Raw genomic sequence first — 20,162 nt, forward strand, 5'->3', positions numbered from 1 at the left:
CTTCCATCCGTCTTAACAGCTCAAATTTAGGGCATGAACAGTATACCCAAAGCTTAAGTGGACTACATCATAGGAAACTATGGCGATAATGATGCCCACCATTGAAACCTTCGTAGTGTAACGTCTTGGATTTTCACTGTTTTGGATTTCCAAAAATCTTTTTTTTTTTTTTTTTTTGTAATTAACTTATATTATTACTTACTGACCATTAACAGTCAATGTTAGTTTATACACGGGTGATACCAATAAAAAATCGCACAAGTCCGATTAATCAACCGTAAGAAGCCAACGAATCCACCCGATCACTTAAACATCAAGTTTAGCCCCATAATTTACTCACGAAGGGCCCAAAATCTAACCGACCCATCACTAACTAATCAAGACAATCATAACTAAATTAAAAATCTAACCAAAGTCGAGTCAGATAAGGCCCGGATGTTGACTAATAGACCGAATCAACCACGTTACTCTTTTAGCCTAAAACTGATGGGTTAGAGTAATCATGACCAAATCTCTACTTTCACTAGTTATAAATAGGCCACACTATGCATATAGTTAATCCAAATCCTAATCATTGCCCACGAGAAATCTCAATACCTAATTCATTCCATAAATGCCCCGATTTTTCGAACAAACTCTAAACCACTCATTAGTGGTCCACTAGTTCCAAAACTATAGAATAATGTCCATCTTACTGGGCTTCACGTCCATCGCGGAAGTCGGACCTAGGTACTGTTCAGAACTGCTCAACTTGAGCCAAAGGACGAGTGCATGAGAAGTACAAATATCCTAAAGGAAGAAGCTGGAACTTAAATGAATTGGGTTGTCTACTCTTATGCAAAGTTGAGGATTTTGAACAATCGATTTACGACCAAACTTCGTACATGGAGTAAGAATATTTCTCTGCTCATATGCGTATAGTCGCGGCCCTGATCGATTATCGGTGACCATTGAGCAGACTTCTAATCATATCTGTCGATCAGCGCATCCAAATGGCGAACCGATCATCTCCATACATAGATCATCGTTAGGGCTAACTATCCTACGATGTATATCAATATGTACGCCTCATATTGGGCCCTAGAGGTTAGAAAGACCCCCCCATAGGGCTAGCATAATAAAAACCTAGCCCTTGAGGCTATTTACACTAAATCAAACACTATATAATGGTTTTATTTGGGCACCCCTCTCTCCATACGAATTTACCCTAGAAGAAAGAAAAGGAGAAAGGGAGAAGAGAGAGGGGAAATGAGGAGAAAGAGAGAGGGAGAGCTCGAAATCATGAGGATTTGTGCACCTTCATCCTCTCATCTCCTCTATAGTAACACCGTCCTTCATTGGTGTCGATTCGGTGATGATCGAAGGTAAGTATGGAGTTATGTTTGTAGGTTGGTCTTAGGTTAAATTCTTTTCAATTCTTATAAGCTTGTATGCTTATTTAGGTATTTCAATAATGATTTCCTAACACCATAACCCTACGGGCGCCGTGGATCGAGCGGTTCGTCATAAGGTACGGACTATTATCCTTAGATGGCCTAGCACCAATTTTACTGTGAGCTTAATGATTATGAATGTTAAGATGAGGTGCTTGAGTAATCTAGAGAGAGCCTAACCAAGACCCTACATGATAGGTCTCTCTAAATTCCATAAAATGAATAAGTGTTATTTATTTGTTCTTCAACATGATTGGGTTTGATTTTGGTGTGGCATGTTCATCCCATATATGATTTTACTAAATTCCCTGACATAATTGAGTGTTGTTTATTTGCTCTTCAACATGATTAGGCTTGATTTGGTATGATATGTTTATCTCATATGCGATCCTAGTATAACCTTTCTTATGGCATGCATGATTGTATTAATCCTAATTGTATGTCTATCCTATGAATGATGTGTAGCTCTTGTTCTCTTCGTTAACCCTACACAACACACATATACATTTATTTCATATTATTATTAGTAGTTGCATTATAGAAAATCTGAATTTTTATGTTTGATGTATGAGTGCATGACTTTACTAGTGTTAGAAGACGAATTCGAAATTGTTGGAATATTATTGAATGTCATAAAACCCCTGAGTTGGTCTGGGAATTGAAGTGGGAGAAGGTGGTCCTGTTGGTAGGACCATCCTGCGGTTAAACCAGCGGGTTTAGGCAGATGCGAATGAGCAACAGTAGTTGGATTACATGGGTTGCTTGTACTCGATGTCGTCCGTCACGTACTCGCCTGAACTCGCATGGTCTAGTTTACTTACTGACCAACCATATTTGTTAGCCATGTTTGCTCACTCTTGTAGGGAACTTGGAACACCGTTCAACCACTGAAGCCTATTGATAGCCATTTGAAACCAATCCACTGAATCGAGAGTCGAGCATGGTGGAATGAGACACTATATCCGACTTGTCGGCCTACGCTGGGGTGACGAGCCTCCCTGTAGTGACCGCGAGCGATTCCTCTACTCAGCACTTCCCATGTGCTTGAAATCGGGGATGGGGAACCCGATGGGATCAAGGATCACGGGGTCCTGGCCTCGCACGTTGAGGGGTCTCGGCCTCGCAACCAGTTGAGGGCAATGATACGTGGGGTGCACTAGTTTTTCTAATCTACTGGATGAACGTAATTAATTAAAAACTCGGCTAACACGATCACGATCGCATCACACTAGTTAGGTTGGCGACTCGGCAGTTGAGGTCGCAATGAGAGAGTGTTGGTCATGTGCGATCGTTAGACGAAGTCGCTTAAGAGAGTGTTGTTACAAGGTCATGCATCATATCATAATACATGCATATGCATTAATAAGACTATTTAGGGATTTATGAATGTATGTCTTTCATTAAATTCATCATATAATTGATGTTTGTTGTAACTTAAGGCTAATAGTAACCACTGAGTTAGCTACTCACTCCCATTCTGGGACGGTGTTTTAAAACACCAACTAGACCTTTTACTAGATGCAGGTGAGGCGGATCTCGACGAGCCGAGTGAGGTGAGAATGGATAGGGAAGATGAGCTTTCTTACGTCCAGCTTATAGGTAGATCACCGTATACTGTGCGGGTTGTTTATGGGTTGTTGAGTAGGGATTTAGTGCACCATTTCCTTTAGGCATTTCTTATATAAATTTTGTCGGGCGACGCCTTGTGCAACCCGTTTGATATTCTTATAGACTTGTATTTCTTAGTTGCATTTATTTCAGTAGATTAGTTATGGTTGTGATTTATGTTTCAGCCGATTTCTTTATTGCTCATTTAAACTGATTTATGTACAAGTCACCATAATTAAGATGTAAGCGACACCCGAGAATTTGGAGGCCGAATTCCTACATGGTCATTGAAAACCCGGGGTGTTACACGTAAGCTTAACACAAATGTCAGCTTTATCCAAAACTTTCGTGGCCCTTAAGAAATTTTCAACGGTAGACATTTCATTCCAACTGTTTCACGTGGTGTGGTCCACTTGACCATTGGATATGCTTGGATTTTGGTAAAAAAAAAGCCTTAAATTGAGCAGGAAAATAGATGGACGACATGGATAAAACGCATACATCACTGTGGGCACCATGGTGGGATGCTAGGTGAGGCCCACCCTCTTGCGAGGAATTAACTCCGTTCATCCGTTTTACACAATAATTTTAAGACATAAGACAAAAAATAGGTGGATCCAGAACTCAAGTGAGCTATATGAGAGGAGATAATAGAGATTTAATGACAACCGTTGAAACATTCATGCGCACACAAATGCTTTGTATCAGCCCCAAGTGTTTTTTTTTTTTTCACTTAATCCCAATGGAAATGACCTTATAAACTGTTTGGAATGGCACATGAACATTACGGTAGAGACAGGAGGGTTTCAAGGGTGAGCATTTTCTTCCCTGATTTATCCTCTCGTGTGTCTCACTTAGGTTTGGATCATCTCATTTTTTGTCCCATGTTCTAAAATAAGCTCACTGAAAGGATGGAGGGTGCATTCCTCATACACGTGACGGGGCCCCCACCTAGCATCCCAGCGCAGGATCTTTCTACCAGATGCTTTGGCAGTAAATCGGTTCCCTCATTACTGATGATAGCCCGTAGACCAACGGTCAGGATTCGTCATCATACAAGCCTTCGTGACATGAGGATCAAAAAGGGCCAACGTTCTGTGATCCAGACCATTACTGTTATGTCCCACCTTGGATGGCCAGTGCCTTGACAGGAAAATCTCAGCCTTTCAATTTGCCATCTGCTATAGACGTTCAAGAATACAAATGCAACAAAGGTCTATATTCCACTGAACAAGGCCCCAGAATTGGTGAAATTTTCGGAAACGGATGAACTACTCTCCCTGCCACCGGCCAATGGCTGCTGCTCAGTGATCTGTGGGACCCACCATGATGTATGTGTTTCATTCTAAATCATTTTATAGTATGAGACCAAAAAAAAGGTATATCCGAATCTCAACTGTACCACATTAAATGAAACAGCGTTGAATGAACGTGGACCATTAAAAAATTTTGGGGGCTATAAAAGTTTTAGATCAAGTTGATCTTTGTTTTTTTCCCTTCATCTGGGTCTGTATGACCTAATCAATAGATTGAATGTCAAATAAACAGTACGGTGGGCCTTAGGAGGATTTTAGCGGTGGATATCCAATTACGATTGTTTTCCTGCGGGGTGGTCCAACTGAGATTTATATCCCTTTCATTTGTTTTTATCTAGCAGTCAAATGATCCGTAAAAATGGATGAAACACATACATCATGTGGGGCGCACAAAGCACCGACCACCGGGTGGCCGGTGGCAGGGTAGTAGCCAAGCCGTTTCCGAAATTTTCAGGGCATTCTCTATCCGTGGATTGACTCAGCAGCCCCAAGCGGTCCAGATTGCGGAACACTGGGCTCCACTTCTGACAACTGAAAACCAATCTCCTTGTGCAAAGATGCGTGGCCGGCCACGAAACATTTAACTCCTCTGACATTTTCGTCCCTTCGCCGTCCCCAGCAAGCCATCGGTACGGCATCCACCCATGGCCGGTCTAAATCCACGTGTCCTTCCTTGAGCAGGACAATACGGGCGCGGTTTCGGTGATCAGGGGATTCACCGAGGTGGGTGGATCCCTGACTGTGGGGCCCATCTTCACGTGTGTAATTTAAATCCACGCCGTCCATCCGTTTTGAAATATTATTTTAATACAAGATACAAAAAATGAAGTAGATCTAATTCTCAGGTAGACCCTACAACAGGAAACAGTATCGATTAATATCCACCATTAAAAACTTCTTCGAGTCCAACGGGATGCTTATTTTTCATCCAGCATGTTGATAAGATCAAAAAGAGACCCGGATGAAGGGACCAAATAAAATATCAGCTTCATCAGAAACTTTTGTCGTCCACACGAGTGATCTAACAACGATTTCGATCTGCTTAATTTCAAAACGCATGGACGGAGTGGATGTAAGTCACACACATCAATGCGAGCACCATAATGAGGGATACACCCACCCATGGAAGCGGATTGGCTAGTGTACTGTACATCAGCTATATAGCTGCAGTAGGTACGCGTCGCTAGAAGACGAGCACTGACGCTCCTCGACCTCCGCGTTGTACGAACGGTTCAAAGGAAATCAAACTTACATGGCCCCAAAGTAATGTATTTATTATATCTACACAGTTCATCTATTTTTAGAGATCATTTAAGACCATTATCAAAAAAAAAAAAATCATATCTAAAAATCATTTGGACCACACCACATAGCAACGGAGATGATGATTTTCACCGTTAAATAATTCATATAGGCCCACCATCACGTTTACTTTCCATCCAATCTACTTATAAGGCCACAATGATTAGAATTAAGTGGAAAAAATAAATTTCGTATTGATGTAATACTAAGTGACTCCAGAAAGGATTTGGATGGTAGAATCACCCAGTGCTTTATGCAAGCAGTGTGGTGCACTTGAAATTTATATCTATCATAATTTTCGTCAGATGGATGGACGGTTTGGATATGACATATACCTCGTAATCATATCTATAAAATTTGCTGACGTCATGTGTGAGGTACCCTAGCCAATCCGCTTCCCGCCTAGCCGCGCATGGGAAATCCCGGCCGTACAGCGATCATGATTCACCGATTTACGGACACTCTTCAATGCGTTCATCGCAACAAACCAAACTCGTCCACGACTCAGAGCGACAGTAGCACGGACTCGTATTTCCTGCGGGAGCCTTCCGCGGGAAGTTACTGCAACGGAAAGGTAGGTGAGGCCCACCGAGATGTTTACGAGAAATCCATACGTCCATCAGTTTTGCAAAATCATTTTAGAAGATGGCCAATAAAATAATCTAAATCCAAAACTCAAGTGGGCCGTATGTACGGAAAATGTGTAGGTAAATTCCTACCGTTGAAACTTCCCTGGCTCCACTGTGATATCTATATACCATCTATACCGTACACAAAGTTATTCCTAATAAGATGAGCCGAAAACATACAAATTATCCTGATTCAAAGATTTTTTGGTTCCACACATGTTTCGACGGTGGATGTTCAATACGCTTTCGTGTGGACGATTTAAAATTTTGATTTACTTCAGGTTTAGGTCCGTATCCTAACATGATCAGGAAAAACGGATGAAAGGGGTAGATTTCTAACAAACAACACGGTGGGTCCCACTTAACTTCCTGTCGCAGGAATTGCCCGCAATGTCTTTTTGCAGGGAATCCACGACCGAGTAGTACGCGAGTTTCCCGCGGCAGCACCTAGTAGAGTTCCTGAAACACGAATCTCTCTGGGATCCATCGATATGCATCTGTATAATCCACTCCGTTCATCATCTTCTTCAGCTAAAGATATCATACTGTTCCAAAAATAAGACATATCTAAGAAATAAGTGGGGCAAAATAAAGGAAAAAGTAGTTCAGGAAACGCCCACCGTTGAAATCTTCCTGGGGCTACCCATGACTCTTGTATGCCATCCTACCCGTTTATAAGGTGATCCCCACCTGGATCTTACATCTGCCTCGATTTTCTATAATCACCTTAAAATAAGTTTACGGAAATGATGGACGGAGTGGATTTTTAATGGACATCGATGTGGCCCCCACAAAACTTTGTGGTGCAGGAACTCCATGTAACAGTGTCGTAGGAACCTCGACTCCGCAAGGGTATGGTGAAAAATTAAAAAGGGACCTCGGGAATCGAGTTATTATATGAGCTGGAGAGCAGCAGAGAAAACAGTCGTCAGAAGCGCTCTCTCGTCTCTCTCGCTCAGCTCCGCCCTCTCTCTCGCTCTCTGTGCTATGGAGCCGATACTCCGATATTGAGACAGATACGCCAAAGTATCGGCCGAAATGACGAAGTACCACCGCAATGCCGTCGGATCTGTGGCCCTCGACCGCCCCGCCGGCGGGAACTTCCGCCTCTGGCCGGCTTTCTCCACCGCCACATTCCGGCGGAGGATCATCGACACCATGCGATGCGGCGTCTCCCGCCACCGCCGCGACGAGGAACCGGAGGTAGCGAATTCGCCGGAGAAGCAGCCGAAGAAACCGGATTCCAGGCGTAATGCCGCCGGATCGGAGCGGTTGTCCGAGTTGCTGAGCTCGGAGGCTCGTGAGTCGGCGACGGACGAGTCGGAAGCGGAGATGAGGCGGAAGATGGAGGCTTTTGAAGGGATGCAGAGCGTTGTGAAGAGATTGCAGGGCGGAGGAGAGGAGAGAGAGGCGGCGATGGATGTGAGGAGGCTTGCGAAGGAGGATTCGGAGGCGAGGGTTACGCTTGCAATGCTCGGAGCGATTCCGCCTCTTGTAGGGATGCTTGACTCGGACGATCCCGAGTTTCAGATCGCCGCTTTGTACGCGCTTCTGAATCTGGGAATCGGCAACGACATGTAAGCTTTTCTCCTTCCCTTTCTCAGCTTCTAGACATTTCGATTTTTAAGTTTCGGATCGGCGAACTTCTGCGCTTTAAACGTTTTTTTTTTTTATTTCTCTCTTTCGCTTTTTACTCCCTTATGAAAATTTACGATCTGATGACTCCGTTTCGGCCGTATCGTAACATGTTTCCGATACGTTTCGGCTTTCCCGTACGAAACGTTACGTTTAAAGCTTTCTCTGTTTTGGCGCCAGCTCCGAAACGTGCTGTCTCTCTCAGTAGTAAACATACCTCGCCTGTGTTTACTCCAACGGTTTTGTCGTTTATGAATCTGTCATGTTCGAGCATTATTATGTGTTTTTCCTTTTCAGAATTTCCGATCTGTAGCGACTCCGATACGTTATTTTCAGATCCCGATACGTTTTTGTTTCCGTTTCTTGTTGTTTCCGCTATGAAAGAAACGTTTCCCGAACCAGTTAGCTCGTCCGTTTGGATCTCGTTCCACATTTCATTTTCTTCGGATGTGAGCTCGTCTTCTGTTCTTCGAGACGTTTCTTGAAGCAGTACTGCCCGTTTTGGGGCGTTTCTGCAACTCCCTGTTTGACCACATTTTTAGTAGAAATTACGTTTTTTAACTAGGACTTGGGGAATTTTTCATCACAGTCAAGATCTGGACCGTTTATTGGGTGAGTCCCACCGCCACTAGTTCACTGTAGAAATTGTCGCTGATCAGGTGACATTAAGCTGTTTGATGGGAGTCCTGTGAGAACGGTCAGCATTGCATGTGAAAGGGGTGGACCGGTGGATGGTCAGGATTTCTCCATACTGTGGTATGCTTTATCGTCCGTGGATTCTATCTGATGAACGGTCCTGATCATATGTTGTTGTGCCAATTCCAATATGAGTGCAGTGATTGATTTCACTGCACTGCATCAGACGAGGAAATTGGTGCGACTCGCTCAGGTGGAGGTTTCTTCTAACCAGTGAACTTCCCCTGTTTCTGCCATGAGCCTTGTTTAGGGCTCTCACAAATGCGGCGTGTCATAGAGATCTAGACCGTTCATCAGGTGGGTCCCACCTGATGATCAAATCAGCCTATTCGTACATGCATTGCCCTTTTACTATTTCTCAATTCGACTCCTTTTGATTCTCTCCTCTGATGGAAGGCGTGTAATTTTCTGATTGATTGCAGGAACAAAGCGGCCATTGTCAAAGCTGGTGCCCTTCACAAGATGCTGAAGCTCATCGATTCCCCTTCCAAATCTCCTTCAGTTTCTGAAGCGATCGTCGCGAATTTTCTAGGTCTGAGTGCCCTCGATTCGAATAAGCCCATCATCGGTGCCTCCGGCGCGGTCCGCTTTCTCTCCGGCGTCCTCCGAAGCTCCAACAGCACCAGCAGCTCCCAATCGAAGCAGGATTCCCTCCGAGCCTTATTCAACCTCTCCATCTCCCCTTCCAACATCCCATACATGCTCGAATCCGATCTCGTTCCGTTCTTTCTCAATGCCCTTGGCGACATGGACATCAGCGAACGGATCCTCTCAATCCTTAGCAATATAGTCTCTACATCTGAGGGCCGAAGATCCGTCAGCAATTCTCCCGATGCATACCAAATCCTGATCGACGTGCTGAATTGGACAGACTCGCCAGGGTGTCAAGAAAAGGCGGCGTATGTGCTGATGGTGATGGCCCACAAGGTGTTTGGCGATCGGCAGGCGATGATCGAAGCAGGGGTCGTGTCGTCACTCCTCGAATTGACACTGCTGGGAAGCACTCTGGCGCAGAAGCGGGCATCGAGGATTTTGGAGTGTTTGAGAGTGGATAAAGGGAAGCAGGTTTCGGAGGGGTACGGAGGATCGGGAGCACCCGTCTCGGCGCCGATCTGTGGGGCATCATCATCGTCGGCAGCAGTTGCAGCTGCTATGAAAAGGGGGCTGTTGAAGGATGGTGAGGCGGAAGAGGAGGAGATGATGATGAGTGAGGAGAGGAGGGCTGTGAAGCAGCTGGTGCAGCAGAGCTTGCAAAATAACATGAAGAGGATCGTGAAGCGGGCCAATCTGCCGCAGGATTTCGCACCGTCGGATCATTTCAAGTCGCTGACAGCGAGCTCCACGTCGAAGAGCTTGCCGTTGTGAGGATGGAGCTGCGTAACGGGGCGAGAGAGAGAAATGGATGGTTAGTCTTCCTAATCACGACCTTGCTCGAGCGACACTCACACCTGTCTGGTGGGTCCCACATGGATGCAATGCGGCTGTTGGGCCATTTTCCGAACAACGATCAGCATCCGTGTACTAGGCTGGTTGAGTGCCATGGATTGGATGGCTTGGATTATCAATCGGCGTGAATTTGGAGCACATTATCTTTTGATTATACGAAATGCAGCCATATGGGTCCCACCGAGCGACGGATGGATGGGAGTCGCTCCATCATCTTCTTCGCTTTCAGGAAATTCTTTTGTTCTTGGGAAAAGGTGAATTAAAAGTAAGTAAAAAAATACAGTTTTGGTCTTCGAGAGCGGTGTCTTTGCTGCACGCATGACGTGGTGGCCCACGTGTTGGAGATCTGGTCAATTGTTCAGGTGGTGAGGTTAATTGATCGTACCATGTCCAGAAAATTCAAGACCGTTAATTTTATCATCTACTCCCAAAGTTGGTCCTGCCTGATAAATGGACAGGATGTCGCACACGTGTGCCATGTTCTCGCGTGTATGGTGATGGTTCCTCTTCACGTTCTTCATGCGTGTCGGTTCGGATTTAATGCGGCTTCACTCGATCGGTCTGGCTGTCAGACGCTGCAAAGATCCAGAGTCATCATAGTGGAGAAATGCTATTCGTACATCTCGGTGGACCCACGCGGAAGAAACCAAAACAGCTGATGCTAGCGTGGGTCCGGTGAGATGCTTTGTGCATCTGTTTTTCTCCCATGTCTGATTGTACTCTTTCACAGCGATACCAGCTCACCCCGCTATAGTACGAAAGAGAAGAAAAACTCTCGCGGGATGGTCCACACGCACGCGCTCATGATCGTACACGTGTCATGCAAGTTGACTTATATCTAACCTTTCAGATATCTGGGCACCACTTTAGATGGACCTCAAACCAAGTAGCACAGTCAACCGAAGCTGTAGCTGGCCAATTGCTGGACATCCAACGAAATGAATGTCCATCTAAGCAAAGGTCAACATCGTTCAATCAGCGTGACTTGGATTGAGATTCATCTAATGGGTCCCACTATTTGAATGGTTTAGTATTGATTTACGTGTTTTGCACGTGTGCAGTTTGCTGAGTGCGTGCGCATGGTTCGTATGTGTTCCGTCTGTATCAGATCGCTCGGGCATTGTATTTGTGGGACCAACACTGTCAATTGCGAGGAACCAAAACAAGTTACAGTTGTGTGTACGATAGGTCCAGATTTATCTTTTCCCTCTATGATACGTGGCGCACTTTTGCACCGTACAAGTGGGTTTTTAATTCTGACGAGGGGGATCTGTGTTCGGTAAACCAGACCGTTACTGTGTTGTGTGTGGATGGCCCATTGCGCAGCAACCTCCTCGCCAAGCCGATTTTAACCGTTCAGATTGTGGCCTGCAGCTAGATGGTTAAGATGAGATACAGCATAAGTCCACATTCAGCTAAGAAAGGATCTGGTAACTATCCTTCCGAAAAAAAAGGGAGATCTGGTACCCGAGATCTTCTAATCTGGTAGAATCATTAAATCAATGGTCTGGATATGGTCACCATAATTTTCACCTGTCAAAATTGAAAAGCCACGTGTACTGTGTGGGCGACGTTTGTGCCCAGGTGTTCGATGCGTGGCCTTCAAGAGTAAAAGGTTACGTGTGGAAAGGATCCCTGGTTGGGAGCATTAATTCAACCGTCAGTATCGCTCGGCTGTATGATGAGCCAGCTGTAGTCGGGCTGCTCATTCACTTCCCACCCCATGGCTCTCGGCTACGTGCAGCCAACCATCCAGCCAGCTGGTCTTAAACTATAATTGAATCTGGACCGTTAAAAATATTTCTCCGATAAATAATCACCAATAATTTTGTATGTGAACTTTCACGTCTGAGAGCAGGAAAGGGATGGACGTCATGGATAAACAGATAAATCATGGTAGGCCCGCGTATAGAACTGCCCGTTCGTGGCTAGAGACGGGCGGCGTAGACGCAATCCGCGTCCGAGCTTGACGTTCCATTTCGACTGTTTCCTTCATGCATGCCCCACCTGAATGTTGCACGGATATCGCAGTGGGCCCCACAAGGTCTTTGTTGCACGAGTCCCATCAGCAGGTTGTAGGAAATCGCGTCCATCTGCATATGCATGCAGAGTGCCACGCGTAACATGCATTAGTCGCCTTAATTGTTAAATTCATGGCAAGGGCTCCTTGCTGTTGAGCCCTAGGCATCGAGATTCCAATTCTTGATAAGAGGATTTCATAAGGAAAAAGATTACAATGCTCTACTCGCATTGTAACCTTGTGAATTCTCTTCCCTACACGCGGCAATGCTTTGTACTGCTATGGCATCTGGGCCATTGATCACTGACGCTCTTCTAATCCATGACGCATACCAAGTGAGTCCCACCACCCATTAACGGCGAGGATGCCACGCTTTCAGAACGGATTAGTCAGTGCGAGTATAATAGCACTGCTGCATGTGAGAATATTTTTACGGTTTGGAAGATGGAAATAGTAAAAAAGAGAAAGAACACCTTTGTTTTTGTTTCTTCCAATGGCAGGCAGATGCATTTAACAATGAGAACGCCCAGACGGGGGCTTTGAAATCTATTCGATTCCATGTTACTCTTTCAACGTATTTTTTTCTTCGAGAAATTCTGCACTTCTCTCGGTGCACTGTAAGCTACAGTGCTCCTTGTTGCATATTGCATATCTTCACTTGGATAGCTCAATCGATAGATCTCAGCTGTCTATTCAGTCCACAACACATTTAATGGACCACCATCCAAAAATCACATTGATATTACGATCCAAGTTTTCCTTCATTTGGCCTTATTTTTCTGTAGCCATCCTTTTTCCAGGCATGGATGGGATGGCTATGATTTCCTAAAAATTAAAGTAATCCATGATTGGCCTTAACGCATGGATGGATGGATCAAATCGTTGATTGGACGTGTTTTTCTGTAAACAATGTTGACCGTCCATATTAAAGGCATTAATCAAACGGTTAACATTAGCCGGATTGGTATGATGTTAGCATGGTAGCCCTTGAAATGTGCGATGGACCAAATGAACAATCTGGATCGATGAATTGGACCGTCTACGTTTCCAAATGCAAGCAGAAGCATTATAACTTATGGTGCTCTGAGAGGACTGGATTATTTCTTTCTTTTATTTTCTTTTGTACAGCGGGCTGTATGCTAACCTAACATGCAGACCCATCTTTCTGAAACGGTGGGCCCCACCATGAAGATCACCCCGCGCCATCAGGTTGAACCGCTCATCATCAGTCGGGCAGATGGCCAATGCTCTGACACAGCATACAGCTGTGGCTGTGGTCGATTAGCCTGACTTTCGAGAAGCGGGCGATCATCATGGTGGGGCCCACCATGTGGTTGGATCCAGTTCTACCTTTTTGGGTTTGTGTAAATAATGGTTGCTAACCCCTGTCCTTTTTTTTTCGTCCTGTACTACAGGTTGATTCGTTCTTCTCGCGAGTGAAATGAATTCCACCCTCTCTCTCTCTCTCTCTCTCTCTCTCTCTGTACCAGTAAGTCCCCAACGGCGGGTAATGTGTATATTCGTTTTTTTGTCTTGATATTTTTTTATTTATCTTCTCTTGTGTTTTATGTGCAGCGCTACAAAGCTCACACATTTTCTAGCATTCCATTTTTGTAAAGCTTCTAGATTTTCTATGGTACTATATTTTGGACAGACCGGTTCTTTTTGAGTTTGTGACCGCAAAAAAACAATGGTTTGCTAATCCCACGCCCAAACAGAACGCTCCTGCACAAGGTACTCAGTAATGGTAACAATAGCATAACAGCTTCTGCTGGTAACTTTAGGATATGGGTCATGATGGCTGTTACGCCCCTTAATGGCCATTACGGGTTTTTTTTTTTTTTTTTGAAAAAATCCAAAAAATATATACCTATTCCGTAATCTTGAAAATAAAAAGAAAATGTAAAGAATTTATATTTGCCTTATAACAAACCGTGTAATCTTGAAAATAAAAAGAAAATGTAAAGAATTTATATTTGCCTTATAACAATCCGTTACGAGGCTGTTACGTCCTTTATAGGGGTGCAATGGGCATGGACAATGGTTATATGTTACTTTTTCCATAACAGCTGTTATGACAGTTGGAGTTGGTGTCTTAAAAAAAACCATTCGAGCACCTATCCATTAGTCATGTGGATGTGATTGTAATAACCATGGGTTATAGATTGGTTAGGTAATGTGTTGGATATATTTAGTGTTGCTGTCATTCGTTGGGTTTGTCGAGTGATTCCTCTAAAAGTCATTGGGAACTTGAGATTGAACATGACAGTCATTGACCTAGGAAAGCTGTCAGTAACCTATTAGACCATGACCGTCACAGGTCTGTGGGACACTCATGGACATCAGTTCATGAGATGTAAGGTCATCTTGTGTGAGTGGACTGACTTGGGTCAGGATAGATAAGCTCCACTATTCGGAGCCGACTTAGTATCGGTTTATGCATTGCCCTTACCCAGTACGAGAGTATGAGTGTATCATGAATAAAGGATTCATGTTCGAACCTTTGGTTACTTAACATTGGTGGATCAAGATCAACTCAACAGTCTGGGGCCCATTAGCTTGGATTGTGATCATGAGATCAGAATTTGATAATGTATGAAAGATGATTTGATCCTTAGACTTAAAACGGACGTAACTGAGTACTTTGGTCAAGAGACGTCATTTTTTTACACGAGATAACAAGGAATCAACTGATTTGCCTATGAACATATTTATGGCTTTGATCTAAATAGATTAAGGACTCGTCGAATGGTTTTTTCGCTGGGCCTGGCACTATGAATGTTTTAATCGAATTTTCAAAAGTTTTTAACTTTTGAAGTTTTGTTGTAATCATTAAAATTGTTTTGAACGCACTTGATGATAATATGATGGTCCACTTTTGATTTTTGTGGGATATGATAATTAGTGGATACGTTTTGACACTGAAGTGATTGAATCATGAGTATATGCATGGATGAGACGGGTTGTTGGACTTCTTTCATAGTAGATTACGCCGAAGTCCATAGGGTGGCGAAGTACTATACTAAGTACACCCTTGAAATTGTAATCTCTCCTTATTTATATGATCCTATCCCATAGGAGAGGTAGAGCTAGCCCTCGACGTCCCTACCTTAAGGGACATGAGTGTGAGGAAAAAGAGAATATGTGAAAGAGTGGAGTGGATCTCCATTTTTTATTATTCTTGTATGTGATCCATTTGTAGTATGTGACATCGTCAACATGTACCATAAGATTATACGTTGGCCTACTCGATTCTTCGGTACTAAGATAGATCAAGGAAAGACTCTTGGTTAATTAGGAGATTCACATCACAAACCTATCTTTTGTGCACATCGCGCATAAGTATAGTCTCCACTATTTATACATATATTATTATATTACAGAAATTTAATGTTATTGCAAACCAGAATTCTACTGTAATATATTCGGCTTCTTTCGTACGCTACGGACCCAACAATGACCTTGTAACGTAGGACGGTTATAACGGTTGTCATCATTTCCTTTACAACCTTTACAGAATGGCCTTCGCTGACTTGTTATATCCTTTATGGCGCGCCATACTCCTCCAAGAGCGATGGTCCGTTTAAATCTTGTGCGCCACAACCACAAAGTAAACCGACGGTTGGTTCTTTTTGTTTGGAGGATTCCTCCCACCTGTGGTGTGGCCATTTTTCGGTAGAAGATGGAAGCAATTTTTCGATCCACCATACGGACAGGTCAGATTTCAGACACGTATACCATGTTGGGAGTGCGTGCCTGCGTGTGGACGTGCAGGCTGCACCCGTGTGGAATTAACAAACCCAATAAATTAAATAGGCTTGCAATAATGGGAGGAGAAGTGCACGATGCATCTTGAACATGTGTGAAAAGTTGTTGCAATATCCAAAGGGTTGGGAAGCATTGTAGAACGTGATGAGGCAGGGAATCATATGATATGATGTAAGCCACGTTTAACAGGAATGGAATGCCATATTAGATGAAGTGAGTATTTTGCAACCATGCTATCCCATTAGTGGAACCTTTTATAAGCATGTGCTTGTCCAAAAAAGTAATGGAAATTGTACATGTGTGGCCCATTAGCATGTTTACCTGCTCCTTGTCTCAGCCATTCATTTCCACAACTTGTTACCCATGCTAAATACATGTTTTTATATATTGATACTATATATGTGTATAACGTGAGCAACATTTGGACAATTTTATCCCTACAATTCGTAACAAGAGGGGTATAAAAATTTTCCCCATGTTCGCCTGCCTTTTTGGTCATGGGTAGAGCTGGGCATCGAGTCGAGTTGGATGGAGTTAGGGTTGCCTTGACTCGATCTGGTTTTGAAATAGGCCTGCCCTGAACTTGATCCGACTCGATACCGAGTTCAGCATGCCTGACTCAATCCGAGTCTGGTCTAGCGTGGATTGATTTGGACCAAGTCCATTTTGGTTAGAAGTACCGAGTCGGATTGAGAGATGAGGGAGGGAGAGACCGAGAGAGTGGAGAGGAGAGAGAGGAGGAAGAGGGTGATGATGGTGGGTGGTTGCCGGGCTTGGAAGATAAGGAGGATGAGGGAGGGAGAGAGATTTTGGGATCGAGTCGTAGTAGGGTGTGGCGGGTAGGGTTAGAGAATCAGGTTTCGGATCTAACTGGATCGAGTTTCAGGTCGAGTTACTAGGTAACTCGGTTTGAGTTCGGATTGGGCGAAGCCTACTTGGTTCGGACCGACTCACCCATTCGGTTCAGGTGGAGTCGGATCTGAACTAGTCGGACAAGTCGAGTTAGCTGGATCGGGTTGTCCCATGCCCACCTCTAGTCATGGATCGAAAACCTCCAGCCTTTAAACTATTTCTCAAAACTTGCCTATAGTTTTCATGTTAGATATTAAAACACCTAGGTACCTATATGAATGGGTTTTTGTATTTTGGTATTGACTGGATTGCCCTTACTTTAATGCACTTGAAAGTCTCCCCCATTACGATGGAACCTCTGGCGTGCCACCTAACCTTCGTGGCCTGACCTTGTTTGTGAGAAATCTACCCCATCCATCTATTTTTCTAGCTCAGTTTGGGGCTCAAGAGGCATATCCAAGGATCAATGTAGGCCCCACAATGGCCCTAAGATGTTTCTAGGGTAGGGGTTTTTTCCCATTGTTTCTAGTCGTTTGACCCATTGGACCTTGGTGTCGACTTCTGCCAAGTAAAATAGATGAATGACCTGGAATCTCGTAGCCCAATGAATATTTCAACAATGAGCATTTGTTCCCCACTGTTTCATGTTCGTTTGACCCACTTGATCTTTCAATCGGCCTCATATTTGTTCACACGATCTAAAATAGAGAGTAAAACAGATGGACTGAGTGGATTTGTCACAGATATCATGTGGGTCCCACCTAAGTAGGGCAACCCTTGCTATCAGGACTTTAATGTCCATCAAACATCTGACTCTTGGTAATTAATTGACACTGATTGCCATGCTAATCTAACCTAACCTAACCCTAATTGTATGTGACCCAGATTAATGTTTTTTTTTTTTTTTTTTAAAAGAAATATACACTATCTATATGTTTTTCCATGTCATTTTATTGCATAGTCATAAAAATGAAGCAAATCTAGAGGTGGGCATTGAGTCGAGTCGGACCAAGTTAGGTCCAACTCGACTCTATCCGGTTTTGAAAAATGCTTGACCCGAACTCGATCCGACTTGGTACCAAGTCTTGCATGCCTAACTCGATCCGAGTCCGGGTCTGGGCTGAGCTGATCCTAATCGAGTCTGACTCGGTCAGAAATACCGAGTTGGATCGAGTTGGCACCAATTTGGATCGGGTCATCAGACTGGACGGAGGGGATAAAATGGATGGACGGAAAGGATAAAATACATAAATCATGGTGGACCTCATAGAGTTTACTCAGTCGCAACTCACTTCCTTCCATCTCCATCCTCTTAACATTAAAAAATTAAAAAAAATTAAAAAAAAAAAACAAGACACGCACCTGATGGGCTGCTGGTTGCTTCCTGCCAAATGGGAATGGGTTTTTTTTTTCGGATCGGGGCGTGCGGCGGGGTAGGGTAGAGTGGATTAGAAATTCGAGTTTATTTATTTATATATCTACCATATTTGAGTCGGGTTTCGGATCGGATCGAACTTGATTTGAGTTTGGATTGGGCGGAGCCTACTTGGTTCGGACCGACTCACCCATTCGGTTCAGGTCGAGTCAAGTTAGTCGGATTGAGTCGGTTTGTGCCCAGCTCTAAGTAGATCCAACGCTCAAAGGGGCCTAAATTGCACTGGAATTTTTTTGCGATGGAAGTTCCATCTTATTCTTTCCTTTTATGGCCCATTGGAACGTAATATCAGCCTCATTTTAGGCCCTTGACAAAAAAAATGGTATGGAGAAATAGATGAACAGAGTGGATTTATCACACATCCTGTGGCCACACGAAGTTTAATTCTTAATTTGATTTTATTAATATTTTCATTTTTAAATATGTAAATATGTATCTTTTAACAACTCCTAAAGTTACATTGAAAGGCTTTATTTTTTTTTCCTAGCCTTTCCCCAATGGTATTTTGCCAGGTATTGGTGATCATTCATTTTTTGTTGATCGAGTGCCTTTAATGTAGTGTAAAGAAATCATGTCTTCGGTTCAACTAAATTATGGGTGGATTATCGGAGAGCACATTGTCTACTTTTGCACGTTTTTTGTTCAATCGAGGGTTTGTGAGTCGGGGCGTTTCGGTCCGACTGAAGGTCCCACGGTCTGATCAATGGAATGCGTAATAACATGTTTTGTTTCATAATATTGTACGGGAGTATAAGTATACCTTGATAGATGTGATTAGGGTTAGAGTAAAACGAATTTTTATGGGTTTTGGAGCGTAGAACGAATTCTCAAGGGTTTTTATGAGAAAGCTAGGTTTTCTACTGTAAGTTATTTCATCTCTTGTAACCTTCTTCTTATTATAGTGGATTGATTATCGCTTTGTGCTATAATTTTTTTTCCTGTAAGGATTTTTCATGTAAATTTGCATGTTCTTTGTGTTTGGTTGAATTTTTTTCTCTATTGCTTGTTTAATTTGATCCGAGGTTGCTTTCACACCCAACAAGTGGTATCAGAGCTCTACGTTATGGTATTAGGTTGAATCTATAGACATGGCATCGAGAGGATCGAATGTGAATTTTGAGATAGAGAAGCTCACAAGTAAAAATAATTTTGAACTATGGAGATGGAATATGAAAACCCTTCTACTTCGGTAAGGGTTGCAACATGCGCTCTTTAGAAAAGCGCATCATCGGAAATCTATGAAGGAAGATGATTTGGATAAACTTAATCAAAGGAAAATTTACAAAATCCAATTATAATTGGCCGATGAAATCATTAATAATGTCATCGATGAGGTAACTACCGCGAGCTTATAGACAAAGATGGAAAGCATCTATATGACGAAGTTTCTCACCAATCATTTATATATGAAGAAACGATTTGATACTATGAAGATGGCGGAAGGATCAAATCTCTCTAAGAACATTAATGTCTTCAACAAGCTGGTTTGCAAGTTAACAAGTGTAGAGGTGAAAATCGATAAAGAAGACAAAGTCCTAACTTTGTTGACATCTCTCCCGGAGTTGTATGGATATTTGGTTGATACTCTATGTTATGGTAAGGATACATTAGAAGTTGAGACCGTTATCTCATATATTCAATTAAAGCAGTTGGGAAGGAAGAGTGAAGGCGAATATACTTCTACATATACATTGTTTGCATGAGGAAGATTGTCTGAACGAGAGAATGAGAAGTCATAATCTAAATCTAAGTCGAAATGCAAAGGCAAGTTCAAGTGTTGAAATATCTAAGTCGAAATGCAAAAGCAAGTTGAAGTGTTGGAATTGTCAGAGGGTTGGACATATGAAGGAGGGTTGTCAATATCTTAAAACACGAAAGGGATGAGAAATCAAATGATTTGTTGAAGGAAGCAAATTTAGTGGAATCAAGTGAATGATCGGGTGGTGACGTGTTATCAGTGTCTAAGATCAGTTACTTCTATGAGGAGTGGATTTTGGATTTAAAGACATTGTACCATATGTA

General features: G+C 43.2%; 1 protein-coding gene across 3 annotated transcripts; it reads left to right on the top strand.

The window, feature by feature from the left end:
* Window positions 1-7,189: 7,189 nt before the first annotated feature.
* LOC131216971 (U-box domain-containing protein 12-like) lies at window positions 7,190-13,754 on the top strand. Of its 3 annotated transcripts, none has more exons than XM_058211626.1 (3): window positions 7,190-7,865; window positions 9,042-10,028; window positions 13,501-13,754. In XM_058211626.1, the coding sequence occupies exons 1-2, from the start codon at window positions 7,327-7,329 to the stop codon at window positions 9,982-9,984; spliced, it is 1,482 nt and encodes a 493-aa protein (XP_058067609.1). In that variant the 5' UTR covers window positions 7,190-7,326; the 3' UTR covers window positions 9,985-10,028; window positions 13,501-13,754. The 3 variants fall into 3 exon arrangements, with proteins under 3 accessions (XP_058067609.1, XP_058067610.1, XP_058067608.1); XM_058211627.1 differs by having other exon boundaries at window positions 9,042-10,024; XM_058211625.1 differs by lacking the exon at window positions 13,501-13,754 and having other exon boundaries at window positions 9,042-10,358.
* Window positions 13,755-20,162: the final 6,408 nt, after the last annotated feature.

This window comes from Magnolia sinica, chromosome 10, assembly GCF_029962835.1.
Source record: "Magnolia sinica isolate HGM2019 chromosome 10, MsV1, whole genome shotgun sequence".
Classification (NCBI taxonomy): domain Eukaryota; kingdom Viridiplantae; phylum Streptophyta; class Magnoliopsida; order Magnoliales; family Magnoliaceae; genus Magnolia; species Magnolia sinica.